At 42.3% G+C, this 15,592-nt stretch overlaps 1 protein-coding gene across 1 annotated transcript in view; it reads left to right on the top strand.

Annotated features, from left to right (window-relative positions):
* Positions 1-15,592, top strand: part of LOC311132243 (6-phosphofructo-2-kinase/fructose-2,6-bisphosphatase-like) — a 45,878-nt gene that overhangs the window by 14,906 nt on the left and 15,380 nt on the right. Inside the window, exons 6-9 of the mRNA XM_084165473.1 lie at positions 10,805-10,861; positions 10,993-11,114; positions 11,436-11,643; positions 14,949-15,095. Of these exons, the coding sequence (XP_084021599.1) occupies positions 10,805-10,861; positions 10,993-11,114; positions 11,436-11,643; positions 14,949-15,095 (534 nt within the window). The remainder of the gene's footprint in view (positions 1-10,804; positions 10,862-10,992; positions 11,115-11,435; positions 11,644-14,948; positions 15,096-15,592) is intronic.

Below are 15,592 nucleotides of genomic sequence, written 5' to 3'. Positions count from 1 at the left end.
ATACATTTCTCAGTAAAAAAGAAAGAAAGAACTAAGCTGCATATTTTCCAATGACTCAAGAATCTTAGCTAGACAAGGAAACCTAGAAATCAGTCGGTAATTGTCAAGATCACTACTATCACCACTCTTATGGAGTGGCAACACATACGCATATTTCCATACTTTGGGAATAATTCCTGAAGACAATGTCAAATTTAAAATGTGAGTTACTGAGGCAGCAATGAGGGTCGCTGCACACTTTAACTGCCCTTTTAGATTTCTTAATGTCTAATGCCAGCAAGGCATCAAGGACTTCCTTAACATGGAATTGCCTGAATGAAAACCCCAGAACAAAATGTTCAGTATCAATCAGCAAATTATCTCCATTAATATCCAGACCACACTTATAGTGAGTTGGCTTAGAAACTGAGTCAAAAATATAGCCTGCAGAAATAAAATGGTGATTAAATGCATTAATTATATTAATTTTATCAGTAATGGTGCCAAAGAATAGATGAATTTGATGGGGAAGAGAAGACCCTCTTCAGAGATGTAACACGTTTCCAGAACTTGGCCGGATTCCCTGCACATTCAGATAGGTAATAAAATAAATTATCAGATTTTGCTTTTCTAACTAGTTTTACACATAGATTGCTCAATCTCCTAAATGATTGCCAATCTGGGTTTAGTTCGTCTGTAAATCTAGCTTTGGCCCAGACAGCATCTCTATTGTGTATAACTTTGGCTAGCTCCGGTGTACACCAAGGGTTAGACCTACTTTTAACTCTCATGGTTTTTAAGGGAATATGCTTATTGACAATAACATTGAAGACATTTAAGAAGGGTTTTAGAGCCAGCTCTGGATCATGAATAGATGAGATAGTCAATTGAAGATCATGTAAAAAAGCCTGTTCATTTAAATGTTTAAAATCCCTCTTTCTGATAAGACAGGGTTTGGATCTAGGTATTCACACACCCCTGATACATACAATAGGACAATGGTCACTTACAGTATATCTAAGGAAAACACCCCACTTACAACATATTTTTCTGGGGTATTTGTAAATATAAGTTTGATCAAGGTTGATTGTGTAGGGTCCTTCAGATTTGGACGCATGGGCTTATTAATTAACTGGGTCAGATTTAAGTTAACACAAAAATCCTCCAAATGTTAAAGTCCCCAACGATTAACACTTCAGAGGCTGAAAAGGAGGCTATTAAGTCAGTGAGTTCTATTAGCACACATTTCTTAGCAGAGGGTGGACTGTAAACTCCCATGATTGTTATTGTAGTTAATTCCTAATTGGAAACTTAAGGCCAAAAATTCTAATTGCTTTGGGATGGTGACAGACTTCAACATTAAAACAGAAAGGTGATATTTTACATAAATGGCTACACTGCACTCTTTTCAATTCCTATATGCCCTGAATACTCTGTAACCATCTATAGCAATCTCAGAATCCATTATTTTCTCAGTCACCCATGTTTCTGACTAGAAAAATATGTCTGGATTTGCGAGAAAGGCCCAGATCTTAATGTGATCCATTTTAGACAATAGGCTACGTATGTTTAAGTGCATAATTTTCAAACCTAATGGTCTTTGTATTCCATTGGTTTATCAATACAAGCCAATTCTTGGGCCGACTCTTTTCTCTGTGTATATCAATGACGTCGCTCTTGCTGCTGGTGACTCTCAGATCCACCTCTACGCAGACGACACCATTTTGTATACATCTGGCCCTTCATTGGACACTGTGTTAACAAACCTCCAAACAAGCTTCAATGCCATACAACACTCCTTCAGTAGCCTCCAACTGCTCTTAAACACTAGTAAAACTAAATGCATGCTCTTCAACCGAACGCTGCTTGTACCCGCCCACCCGACTAGAATCACTACTCTCGACGGGTCTGACCTAGAGTATGTGGACAACTACAAATATCTAGGTGTCTGGTAAGACTGTAAACTCTCCTTCCAGACTCACATTAAGAATCTCCAATCCAAAGTTAAATCTAGAATCGGTTTCCTATTTCGCAACAAAGCCTCCTTCACTCATGCTGCCAAACATGCCCTCGTAAAACTGACTATCCTACCGATCCTTGACTTCGGCGATGTCATTTACAAAATAGCCTCCAACACTCTACTCAGCAAATTGGATGTAGTCTATCACAGTGCCATCCGTTTTGTCTCCAAAGCCCCATATAATACCCACCACTGTGACCTGTACGCTCTTGTTGGCTGGTCCTCACTACATATTCGTCGCCAAACCCACTGGCTCCAGGCCATCTATAAATCACTGCTAGGCAAATCCCCACCTTATCTTAGCTCATTGGTCACCATAGAAACACCCACCCGTAGTCTGCGCTCCAGCAGGTATATCTCACTGGTCATCCCCAAAGCCAACACCTCCTTTGGCCGCAATTCCTTCCAGTTCTCTGCTGCCAATGACTGGAACAAATTGCAAAAATCTCTGAAGCTGGAGACACTTATCTCCCTCACTAACTTTAAGCATCAGTTGTCAGAGCACCTTACCGATCACTGCACCTGTACACAGCCCATCTGAAATTAGCCCGCCCAACTACCTCATCCATATATTGTTATTTATTTTGCTCATTTGTACCCCAGTATCTCTATTTGCACATCATCTCTTGCACATCTATCATTCCAGTGTTAATACAAATTGTAATTATTTTGCACTATAGCCTATTTATTGCCTTACCTCCATAACTTGCTACATTTGCACACACTGTATATATATATGTATTTCTGTTGTATATTTGACTTTGTTTTGTTTTACCCCATATGTAACTCTGTGTTGTTGTTTTTATCGCACAGCTTTGCTTTATCTTGGCCAGGTCGCGGTTGTAAATGAGAACTTGTTCTCAACTGGTTTACCTGGTTAAATAAAGGTTAAATAAAAAATAAAAAATAAAAAAAATCATTACAAATTGGATTTGGGGGTTCAGAGCTAAAAGAAGACTTCAAGTAAATGGGCACAGGATTGCTATATAAAATGCCTTCGGAAAGTATTCAGACCCCTTGACTTTTTCCACATTTTATTACGTTACAGCCTTATTCTAAAATGGATTAAATAAAACATTTTCCTCAACAATCTACGCACAATCTATAAATCACTGCAAATATCTAGGTGTCTGGTAAGACTGTAAACTCTCCTTCCAGACTCACATTAAGAATCTCCAATCCAAAGTTAAATCTAGAATCGGTTTCCTATTTCGCAACAAAGCCTCCTTCACTCATGCTGCCAAACATGCCCTCGTAAAACTGACTATCCTACCGATCCTTGACTTCGGCGATGTCATTTACAAAATAGCCTCCAACACTCTACTCAGCAAATTGGATGTAGTCTATCACAGTGCCATCCGTTTTGTCTCCAAAGCCCCATATAATACCCACCACTGTGACCTGTACGCTCTTGTTGGCTGGTCCTCACTACATATTCGTCGCCAAACCCACTGGCTCCAGGCCATCTATAAATCACTGCTAGGCAAATCCCCACCTTATCTTAGCTCATTGGTCACCATAGCAACACCCACCCGTAGTCTGCGCTCCAGCAGGTATATCTCACTGGTCATCCCCAAAGCCAACACCTCCTTTGGCCGCAATTCCTTCCAGTTCTCTGCTGCCAATGACTGGAACAAATTGCAAAAATCTCTGAAGCTGGAGACACTTATCTCCCTCACTAACTTTAAGCATCAGTTGTCAGAGCACCTTACCGATCACTGCACCTGTACACAGCCCATCTGAAATTAGCCCGCCCAACTACCTCATCCATATATTGTTATTTATTTTGCTCATTTGTACCCCAGTATCTCTATTTGCACATCATCTCTTGCACATCTATCATTCCAGTGTTAATACAAATTGTAATTATTTTGCACTATAGCCTATTTATTGCCTTACCTCCATAACTTGCTACATTTGCACACACTGTATATATATATGTATTTCTGTTGTATTTTTGACTTTGTTTTGTTTTACCCCATATGTAACTCTGTGTTGTTGTTTTTATCGCACAGCTTTGCTTTATCTTGGCCAGGTCGCAGTTGTAAATGAGAACTTGTTCTCAACTGGTTTACCTGGTTAAATAAAGGTTAAATAAAAAATAAAAAATAAAAAAAATCATTACAAATTGGATTTGGGGGTTCAGAGCTAAAAGAAGACTTCAAGTAAATGGGCACAGGATTGCTATATAAAATGCCTTCGGAAAGTATTCAGACCCCTTGACTTTTTCCACATTTTGTTACGTTACAGCCTTATTCTAAAATGGATTAAATAAAACATTTTCCTCAACAATCTACGCACAATACCCCATAATGACAAAGCACAAACAGTTTATTTTTAGATTTTTGCAAATGTATTAAAAATAAAAAACAGATTACTTATTTACATAAGTATTCAGCTCCTTTGCTATGAGACTCGAAATTGAGCTCAGCTGCATCCTGTTTCCATTGATCATCCTTGAGATGTTTCTACAACTTGATTGCAGTCCACCTGTGGTAAATTCAATTGATTGGACATGATTTGGAAAGGCACACACCTGTCTATATAAAGTCCCACAGCTGACAGTGCATGTCAGAGCAAAAACCAAGCCATGAGGTCGAAGGAATTAATCGTAGAGCTCCGAGACAGGATTGTGTCGAGGCACAGATCTGGGGAAGGGTACAAAACATTTCTGCAGTATTGAAGGTCCCCAAGAACACAGTGGCCTCCATCGTTGTTAAATGGAAGAAGTTTGGAACGACCAAGACTCTTCCTAGAGCTAGCCGCTTGGCCAAACTGAGCAATCGGGGGAGAAGGGCCTTGGTCAGGGAAGTGACCAAGAACCTGATGGTCACTCTGACAGAGCTCTAGAGTTCCTCTGTGGAGATGGGAGAACCTTCCAGAAGGACAAGCTGGAAGCCCGCTTGCAGTTTGCCAAAAGGCACCTGTTACGGCACCTGTTAATTTTTAAACTCTTCTAACAAGATTAACTCCCGTAGAGAGTTAAAATCCTTGTCAGTTACACACCGTGTGTCAAGCGCATATCACCCAGAGTCTCAGGGTGTGCTTCAACGTTGGCATCAGACACTGAAGTCTATGCACGGTAAATATTGCTTGGAATCTGAGAAGGATTGGGATGAGGGAGTTCCTCTAGTTTTGTTTGCTGTCCGTGAGACAGTACAGGAATCCTTAGGGTTCAGCCCAGCTGAACTGGTGTTTGGACACACCATGAGAGGACCTATGAAAGTCCTTAAGGATCAGTTTTTATCACAAGAGTTGTGTGTGAAAGAAAATGTGTTGGACTACGTTAGTCGCTTTCGTGAGCGCCTACATGGTGCCTGTGCTCTAGCAAAGGAAGCGCTGTCTTCCTCACAGAAACGGATGAAACGACACTATGACACACAGGCTGTTTCTCGTTCACTGCAGCCAGGTGACCAAGTTCTTGTATTGTTGCCTGTGCCAGGAGCGTCATTGTCAGCACGTTTCTCTTGTCTTTATGTCATTGAAAAGAAACTAAGTGAAACTGACTACGTGATACAGACTCCTGATAGAAAACGCCAATCTCGTGTGTGCCACGTTAACATGTTGAAGACATACCACACCAGACCCGTCACTCAGATAGACAGTCCAGAGAAACTGGCCGAGACGGCTGTCTCTATGGCTGCTACGGCTGTAGTGGGAGGTCATGTTAATGATGTGGACGGAGATGGTTTGGAGTTGCGCAATACTCAGCAGCAGTGTGCTAGATTGCCCAATTCAGAGATGCTGCTGTCTCTCCCATCAAGCCTGATTCATTTAACGGACAGACAGTCAGATGATATTGTGAGACCGTTACACAGCTTTCCATGTCTTTTTAATGATGTTCCTACATGCACAAATGTGTTAGAACATGACATTAATGTTGGAAACGCTGCACCTATCAAGCAACATGCTTATCGTGTCAACGTCTCTAAAAGAAAGATAATGAGGGATGAGGTCGGTTATTTGCTGGAGAATAACCTGGCTATGCCAAGTTCAAGTCCTTGGAGTTCTCCGTGCATGCTGGTTCCTAAACCTGATGGGACATCCAGATTATGTACGGACTATCGGAAGGTCAATGCTGTCACAGTGCCCGACTCGTTCCCGTTACCCAGACTGGATGACTGTATTGATACTGTTGGTGCTGCTACTTATGTAACCAAACTAGATCTTCTAAAAGGTTACTGGCAGGTGCCGTTAACCTCACGTGCCTCCGACATCTCTGCCTTTGTGACCCCAGATCACTTCCTACAATATGCTGTCATGGCATTTGGGATGCGGAACGCACCAGCCACTTTCCAACGCCTGGTTAACACAGTATTGGCTGGAGTTCCTAATTGTAGTGCTTACCTTGATGATCTGGTAATTTATTCAACTGAGTGGTCTGATCATGTTAACACTCTAAGGGTAGTGTGTGAACATCTAGCAGCCGCTTCTCTAACCCTGAACTTAGCAAAGTGCGAGTTTGGGAAGGCCACTGTTACTTATCTTGGTAAACAGGTCGGCCATGGTCAGGTGCGCCCTCTAGATGCCAAGGTCTCAGCTATAAATGCATTTCCCGCACCTACCACCAGAAGAGAGCTACGCCGCTTTTTAGGGATGGTTGGCTACTACCGTAGTTTCTGTAAAAATTTCTCTGCGGTAGTTGCTCCATTAACGGATTTGCTCAGTCCGGCGAGAAAATTTGTATGGTCTGAAGATTGTCGTACTGCTTTCAACACTGCTAAAGCACTCTTATGTAGTACTCCTGTTCTTGCTGCGCCAGATTTTGAACGACCGTTTAAACTGGAGGTAGATGCAAGTGCCAGAGGTGCTGGTGCTGTTCTACTGCAGCAGGACCAGAGTGGAGTGGACCATCCTGTCTGTTATTTTTCATGGAAATTTAACAAATATCAGACAAACTATTCCACCATTGAACAAGAAGCTCTAGCTTTGTTGTTAGCTCTGCAGTACTTTGAAGTTTATGTTGGTTCCAGTGCATTACCAGTGATAGTGTATACTGACCATAACCCCTTAGTTTTTCTCCACCGGATGTACAACCAGAACCAACGCCTTATGCGTTGGGCACTTGTCGTGCAAAATTATAATTTGGAGATCCGCCACAAAAAGGGGTTGGATAATGTGTTGGCAGATGCTTTGTCTCGTGTTTAATGATCTAGGTTTTTTTTGTTATCCCGTCAGGATGATTTTTGAATTTGGGGTGTTGTGATGGTACGTGTGTCGCAAACCATTGTGGTTTGCTCTTTTAAGGGTGGGAGTGTTACGGATACAGGTATCCTCTGTCTTTTTGTGTTTTTCCTCTCCTTCTGCCCTAATCACAGCTCCTTCTGCCCTAATCCTGTATGTTCCTGATTGGTGGTCGTTGAGGTGTCTGCTGATTGCTAAGGTGGACCAATCAGTGAACATTCCTCTGCATTGCACCACCTGTAGCTGGTTTTTCCATCACACATCCCATTGTTTAAAAGCCGGTCAGTTGTGTTTTTTGTTAGAGACTATTTCCGTATGTGAGTATGGAGACTGTGGTGTCCTGTGTTTTGTTTACTCACTAAGTTGCTGGTTACTCTATTTGGTAACTTTGTTAGAATACTTTTCGTATGTGAGTATGAATACTGTGGTGTTTTGTGTACTCACTCATTTGCTGGTTACTCTGTTTGGTAACTCTGTGTGTTTCTGGGAAAAGGGGAGTTTAAGCAAGTTGCCCTTGGGCGTACATTACCCGTAGGAAGAAAACTGTCTAAAAACACTAGTTAGACCTGAGCGGACCACCCACTGTATTTTTGTATGATTAGCAGTAGCTTAGCGGTTCTTGAGGCAGGCAAGATCAGTTTAGGGGTGTTTTACACTATTGTTTCATTTCTTGGGTCTTGCTCAGCCCTTTTTCCCAAACCTTTACCGTGTGTTCAACAATAAACCTTTTATGTTTGACGGTAGTTTAGGGTTGTCGTGTAGTTTTATTTCTCACTGTTCCATGTCACGCTTATAATTTGCATGAATTATGTTACGGGTCTCATGTCCATCCACCCTAGACGTGTAAAGCCACGGAGTTCGTAACAGCACCTAAAGACTCTCAGACCATGAGAAACAAGATTCTCTGGTCTGATGAAACCAAGATTGAACTGAATTCCAAGCGTCACGTCTGGAGGAAACCTGGCACCATCCCTACGGTGAAGAATGGTGGTGGCAGCATCATGCTGTGGGGATGTTTTTCAGTGGCAGGGACTGGGAGACTAGTCAGGATTGAGGCAAAGATGAATGGAGCAAAGTACAGAGAGATCCATTAGGAAAACCTGCTCCAGAGCACTCAGGACCTCAGACTGGGGCGAAGGTTCACCTTCCAACAGGACAACGACCCTAAGCACACAGCCAAGACAACACAGGAGTGGTTTTCGGACAATTCTCTGAATGTCCTTGAGTGGCCCAGCCAGAGCCCGGACTTGAACCTGATCAAACATCTCTGGAGAGACCTGAAAACAGTTGTGCAGCAACGCTCCCCATCCAACCTGACAGAGCTTGAGAGGATCTGCAGAGAACAATGGGAGAAACTCCCCAAATACAGGTGTGCCAAGTTTGTAGCATCATACCCAAGAAGACTCAAGGCTGTAATCGCTGCCAAAGGTGCTTCAACAAAGTACTGAGTAAAGGGTCGAAATACTTATGTAAATTTCAGGTTTTTATTTTAAAGAAATTAGCAAAAAGTTATAGAAACCTGTTTTTGCTTTGTAGGTTGATGAGGGAAAAAAACAATTTAATCCATTTTAGAATAAGGCTGTAACGTAACAAAATGTGGAAAAAGTAAAGGGGTCTGAATACTTTTCGAATGCACTGTACAACACCTCTATGTTTATGAGCACATGCAGTACAATAGCTAGATACAAGCCCTTTGATAGTATTGAAGGGGCTAATAACAGTGGTCTCCCTATTGTACAGTCGTGGTCAAAAGTTCTGAGAATGACACAAGTATTGGTCTTCACAAAGTTCGCTGCTTCAGTGTTATGAGATATTTTTGTCAGATGTTACTATGGTATACTGAAGTATAATTACAAGCATTCCATAATTGTCAAAGGCATTTATTACATTAAGTTTATGCAAAGAGTCAATATTTGCACTGTTGACTCTTCTTTTTCAAGACCTCTGCAATCCGCCCTGGCATGCTGTCAATTAGCTTCTGGGCCACATCCTGACTGATGGCAGCCCATTCTTGCATAATCAATGCTTGGAGTTTGTCAGAATTTGTGGGTTTTTGTTTGTCCTTCCGCCTCTTGAGGATCGACCACAAGTTCTCAATGGGATTAAGGTCTGGAGAGTTTCCTGGCCATGGACCCAAAATGTCGATGTTTTGTTCTCTGAGCCACTTAGTTATCAATGCTGGAAAAGGCATTGGTCATCACCAAACTGTTCTTGGATGGTTTGGAGAAGTTGCTCTCGGAGGATGTGTTGGTACCATTCTTTATTCATGGCTGTGTTCTTAGGCAAAATTGTGAGTTAGCCCACTCCCTTGGCTGAGAAGCAACCCCACATATGAATGGTCTCAGGATGCTTTACTGTTGGCATGACACAGGACTGATGGTGGCAGAGAAAATGACTTTACCACAGTCCTCAGCAGTCCAATCCCTGTACCTTTTGCAGAATATCAGTCTGTCCCTGATGTTTTTCCTGGAGAGAGAAGTGGCTTCTGTGCTGCCCTTCTTGACACCAGGCCATCCTCCAAAAGTATTCGCCTCACTGTGCGTGCAGATGCACTCACACCTGCCTGCTGCCATTCCTGAGCAAGCTCTGCACTGGTGGTGACCCGATCCTGCAGCTGAATCAACTTTAGGAGACGGTTCTGGTGCTTGCTGGACTTTCTTGGGCGCCCTGATGCCTTCTTCACAACAATTGAACCTCTCTTCTTGAAGTTCTTGATGATCCGATAAATGGTTGATTTAGGTGCAATCTTACTAGCAGCAATATCCTTGCCTGTGACGCCCTTTTTGTGCAAAGCAATGATGACAGTACGTGTTTCCTTGCAGGTAACCATGGTTAACAGAGGAAGAACAATGATTTCAAGCACCACCCTCCTTTTATAGCTTCCAGTCTGTTATTCTAACTCAATCAGCATGACAGAGTGATCTCCAGCCTTGTCCTCGTCAACACTCTCACCTGTGTTAACGAGAGAATCACTGACATGATGGCAGCTGGTCCTTTTGTCGCAGGGCTTAAATGCAGTGGAAATATTTTTGCAGGGTTAAGTTCATTTTCATGGCAAAGAGGGACTTTGCAATTCATCTGATCACTCTTCATGACATTCTGGAGTATATGCAAATTGCCATCATCAAAACTGAGGCAGTAGACTTTGTGAAAACTAGTATTTGTGTAATTCTCAAAACTTTTAACCACGACTGTAGCTACTGATTACCTTAGCATATCTTGGCGCTGACAGTCACTTTTTCAGGGCTGCCTTATAATGCTGTGAAAGGATCCAGGAACCCAAATTATTTGGGTGGATCCCATCCTCCTTATAAAACGTGATTTGTTTCCAAAAGGTATCGAAATTGTGAACAAAAGCTGCAATAATCACGTAGCCAGCTGTGAAGAGTAAGAATCTTGCTAAAGCGTTCAATGCCACGATTCAGAGAGGGAACAGGGCCAGATTTGAAGGGTCTTTTATTAGTGTCTAGTAGAGAATCAATCTGCTCTTTAACATCCAGTTTCATAGCTGTAGCTGTGTGTAAATCAATAGCTTTAGCTGTGTGTAAATGTGTGTCATTGTCCATCTCTCCAATCCCATTTTTCTCCTCCTCATCCCTCTCTCCACTCGTCCTTCCACAGGTCTTCTTCATAGAGTCACTGTGTGACGACCCAGAGATCATCGCTGAGAACATCAAAGTATGTTTCTGTTTCTATTAAGTGTACTGATCTCGACTGTGAGTGTGTGTGTGTGTGTGTCCTGATCTCTCGTGTGTGTGTGTGTGTGTGTGTGTGTGTGTGTGTGTGTGTGTGTGTGTGTGCGTACACAGCAAGTGAAGCTGAGTAGTCCAGACTACGTGGGTTGTGATAAAGAGGAGGCGGTCGCTGACTTCCTCAAGAGGATTGAGTGTTACAAAGTTACATACATATCCCTGAACGATGAGAAGGACAGGTAACACACACGCATACACACACACACACACACACACCCAAACACACACAACGGGTATCTAGTGAACCATGTGCAGGACTCTGACACCTCTCTCCCCCTCCTCTTTCTCTCCTCTCCTCCCCTCTAGGAGTTTGTCATATATAAAGATCTTCAACGTAGGCAGCCGGTATCTAGTGGATCGTGTGAAGGAATCTAACACCTCTCTCTCTGCCCCCCTCCCTCCCCGCTCCCCTCCCTCCCTCCCCCATCTCTTTATCTCCCTCCTCCCCTCCCTCTCCCTTCTCTCTCCCCCCCACTCGCATCCTCTCTCCCCTCTTCTAGGAGTCTGTCATATATAAAGATATTTAATGTGGGCAGCAGGTATCTAGTGAACCGTGTGCAGGACCACATCCAGAGTCGTATTGTTTATTACCTGATGAACATCCATGTAGCACCACGTTCCATCTACCTGACCCGCCACGGAGAGAGTGAACTTAACCTGGTGGGACGCATCGGAGGAGACTCTGGCCTGGGCCCACGCGGTAACAAGGTAGGAGACTGGTCTCTCCCCAGGAGGAACCAAGGTAGGAGACTGGTCTGTCCCCAGGAGTAAACAAGGTAGGAGTCTGGGGTCTGTCCCGAGGAGGAAATAAGGCCGGAGACTCTGGTCTGTCCCAAGGAGGAAACAAGGTAAGAGACTGGGGTCTGTCCCCAGGAGTAAACAAGGTAGGAGTCTGGGGTCTGTCCCCAGGAGGAAATAAGGCCGGAGACTGGTCTGTCCCTAGGAGGAAACAAGGTAGGATACAAGTAAGGACCTTGTCTGTCAGCCCTGCATTAAAGATCAAAATTAGCTAAAGAAAATTGTGATAAATAAAAAAAAGTATACCAGTTTTATTTAAGGACCAAAGAATGGACAGCTGTGCCATACAGATTGCAGAATAGTTTGGAAGACCTTTTCGATGTACCGATTCCATGGCACATGTTTTATGAACTGATACACAAAACAACACTGGATTCAAAACTTAGAGTTTTTCAATTTAAATTATTATACAAAATTCTTGCAACCAATAGAATGTTATATATGTATATATATATGGGGGATACCACCATCCCAGCTCTGCAGATTTTGCTACGAAGAGACAGAATCATTTGTTTTGGTACTGTCCATATGTAGCTTGTTTTTGGTCGCAGGGTCAGGAATGGCTGAAGAATTGCAACATTTACCTGGAGCTAACTCTGCAAAGAGCACTGTTGGGTGATTTTAAAAAGTCATAGTCAATCGATCAATAATATAATAATACTCTTAGCAAAACATGTTATCTTTTATTTACAATCAGTAGAATCTATGAGAATAGAAAGGTTCATAACTTTTGTGAAACTTCACAGCACAGTTGAAAAATATACGGCAAATAGAAATCAAAACTGGATGGTGTTCAGAGATAGATGGGAGGAGTTGAGTGGAGCTGAAGGATGGGACCAAAATCTAACAAAATATAACTATTGTAAAATATTCTGTGTCCGTCATATGTATATAGTATGTATAATTGGAAGTAGAAGCCTAAGTGTTGTTGTCCATTAGTTTACTCCAATTAGGGGAGAGATGATAGGGTTAGGGGAAAATAATAAAGACAAATATATTTTGTTTAGTTTGCCAGTGCTCTAGGAGGGTACATGCGTAGCCAGTGTATCAAAGGTCTAAAGGTGTGTGTATTTTGTTAGTGCTCTAGGACAGGGTTTCCCAACCCTCTCCTTGGGCTCCCCCAGCCATTTCACATTTTTGTTTTAACCCTAAACTGGCACACCTGATTCAATTAGTCAAAGGCTTGATGATTAGTTGACTAATTGAATCAGGTGTGCAAGTTTAGGGTTAAAACAAAAATGTGAAACGTCTGGGCCCGAGGAGAGGGTTGGGAAACCCTGCTCTAGGAGGGTACATGCGTAACCAGTGTATCAGAGATCTAAAGGTGTGTGTGTGTATGCATACGTGTGTGTGTGTGTGTGTGTGTGTAGTTTTCCAGTGTTCTAGGAGTGTACATGCGTAACCAGCAGTGGAGGCTCCTCAGAGGAGGAAGGGGAGGACCATCCTCCTCCAGTGAATTTCATAAAAATAAGAATTTTCAATCATTTAAAAAGTCTTCATTTTTAGATAAAACTATACTAAATATATTCACATCACCAAATAATTGATAAAAAATACTGTTTTGTAATGAAGTTCTACAGTAGCCTCAACCGCACTCTGTAGGGTAGCACCATAGTATAGCCGGAGGACAGCTGGTTTCCGTCCTCCTCTGGGTACATTGACTTCAATACAAAACCTAAGAGGCTCATGGTTCTCACCCCCTTCCATAGACTTACACAGTAATTATGAAAACTTCCGGAGGACATCCTTCAACCTATCAGAGCTCTTGCAGCATGAACTGACATGTTGTCCACCCAATCAAAGGATCAGATAATGCATCTAGTACTGAATGCATAAGCTACAGCTAGCTAGCACTGCAGTCAAACAGTTTTTAAACAAATTAATTTCTTTAAAACTGAATCAGAAGCAAGCGAGAGCGAGAGAGTGAGCTAGCCATATTTTGTTGTATATATTTTTTTCACTTAGCCTACTCAAACACCTGGCTCAAACAGAGAGGGATGCTATGTTAGCTAGCTGGCTATGGCTAACCAACACTGGAACTCTTCCAAGTCAAGATACGTTTTTGGTTGTATAAATGTATTGCCACCGGGGCCCGCCAGTGTAACTGCTAAACTGTACACTGTACTGAATGATTGTATTGGGTTTACTAACTCGTTAATTCTAGTTGTTATGTTGACTAGCTATGACGTTAGCTAATATGGTGACAACGCTGTAGGCTGTGTGTAGTGGTTATGATATGAAGGTTTGGCTTGGAAAGTATTTTTCACCTGGTCACAGACAGATGATGTCTTGTGCACAAAAGTCCACAAGCGAAGGGAGAAGGTGAGTGGAGGAGCGCGCGTAGATGCGAGAAGGAATTCTACAACGAGCAAAATGATCATGCTGTTTGTATGTGGCTGCTATGAAAGTGAACTGTTTTCTGATGAAAAACATTTCTTAAATGGAAGCAAAGGGAACAAAACAGGGATAAACATACCTGAATTTGTCCAATTGAAACTCTTGTTTGCAATTATTGGACTAATGATTGTACCCTAGATCAGATAGATGCAGGCAAGAGTGTGCAAGGCGGTGTTGAATGTATAACTGTCTGTCAACTTGTTTACTCAAATGTTTCTCTCGACCTAGGTTGTAGCAACTTCATGATAGATATAGGGAAAATTTGAGTATCATGTTTGAGTATCATAATACAATCGATGTTACATTGAGCTGGGTGAATGGAATATGAATGACAGTCATCCAACATGCTGTAATGGAAATAAAGCCATGCTCATTAAACATCACCGACCGCCATTGGTAACTAGTGTATTAGAGACCTGAAAATGTATCAAAGTCCAATCAAAATCAAATAGGGGGTGTACATGTGCTTATTTTTGTCCTGTTTCACACAGGTGTAAACTATAAAAGTGTGTGGTGTTAAATGGAAATGTGTTTTTTGCATATACCACTCACCCTGAGACACCCTCAGAGAGTGGGGTCACAGCCGGGGATCAGCAATTGACGGCTCTGTAGCAATTAGAGCTAAGTGCCTTGCTCAAGGGCAGATCAACAGATTTTTAATCTAGACAGATTTTTCACCATTTAGGGTTAAATCAAAAATGACTGGGGTGGGCCGAGGAGAGGATTGGGAAACCCTGCTCTAGGAGCGTACCTGCGTAACTAGTGTATCAGAGATCTAAAGTGTGTGTGTGTATGTGTGTGTGTGTGCATGCATGTAGTTTGCCAGTGCTCTAGGAGGGTACATGCGTAGCCAGTGTATCAGAGATTTGAAGGTGTGGACCAGCCATATGAAGAGAACCATCCAGACAGCTGAGGGTCTGGGAGTCCCCTACGAACAGTGGAAGGCCCTAAACGAGATAGACGCAGTAAGTGTGTCTGTGTCTATGTGTGTGTGTGTGTCTTTTTGTGTGTGTGTGTGTGTGTGTGTGTGTCTGTGTATACTGCCCTATCAAGCAAAAGAGCAGTAACTGCTCATAGTGAAACTGAGAAAATACTTCAAAGTTGTTTTATTGTCTAGCCAAATGAATTGTAGGCAGATTATTGGAGGTGGTTATCTTATCTTACTATGAGGTTATTTTTTTATTCATATTAACCCTGACCTCTGACATGACATTTGACCCTAGACGGCAGTTACTGCCTTCTTGCTTGGTACACCCACTGGAATACGTTTCCATGACGAACTTGTGTTAATATATGGCTGTCAGTGTCATATAGTTTAATACTTGTATCAGCAAAGAACAATAGGTAAACCGTAGACACTGCAGCCCAAAGCTCAGTGAAACCAAGGTAAAAAGGCAGTAAATGACATGAGTGATGGCAGTTAATAACTTTTTCCTTTGTTTCACAGTAACTTTTTGCAGTA

The sequence above is a fragment of the Coregonus lavaretus genome (assembly GCF_964263955.1).
Source record: "Coregonus lavaretus genome assembly, chromosome: 7".
NCBI classification, from domain to species: domain Eukaryota; kingdom Metazoa; phylum Chordata; class Actinopteri; order Salmoniformes; family Salmonidae; genus Coregonus; species Coregonus lavaretus.
Note: the sequence above shows the minus strand (reverse complement) of the source record. Positions and strands in the feature narration are given on the sequence as shown.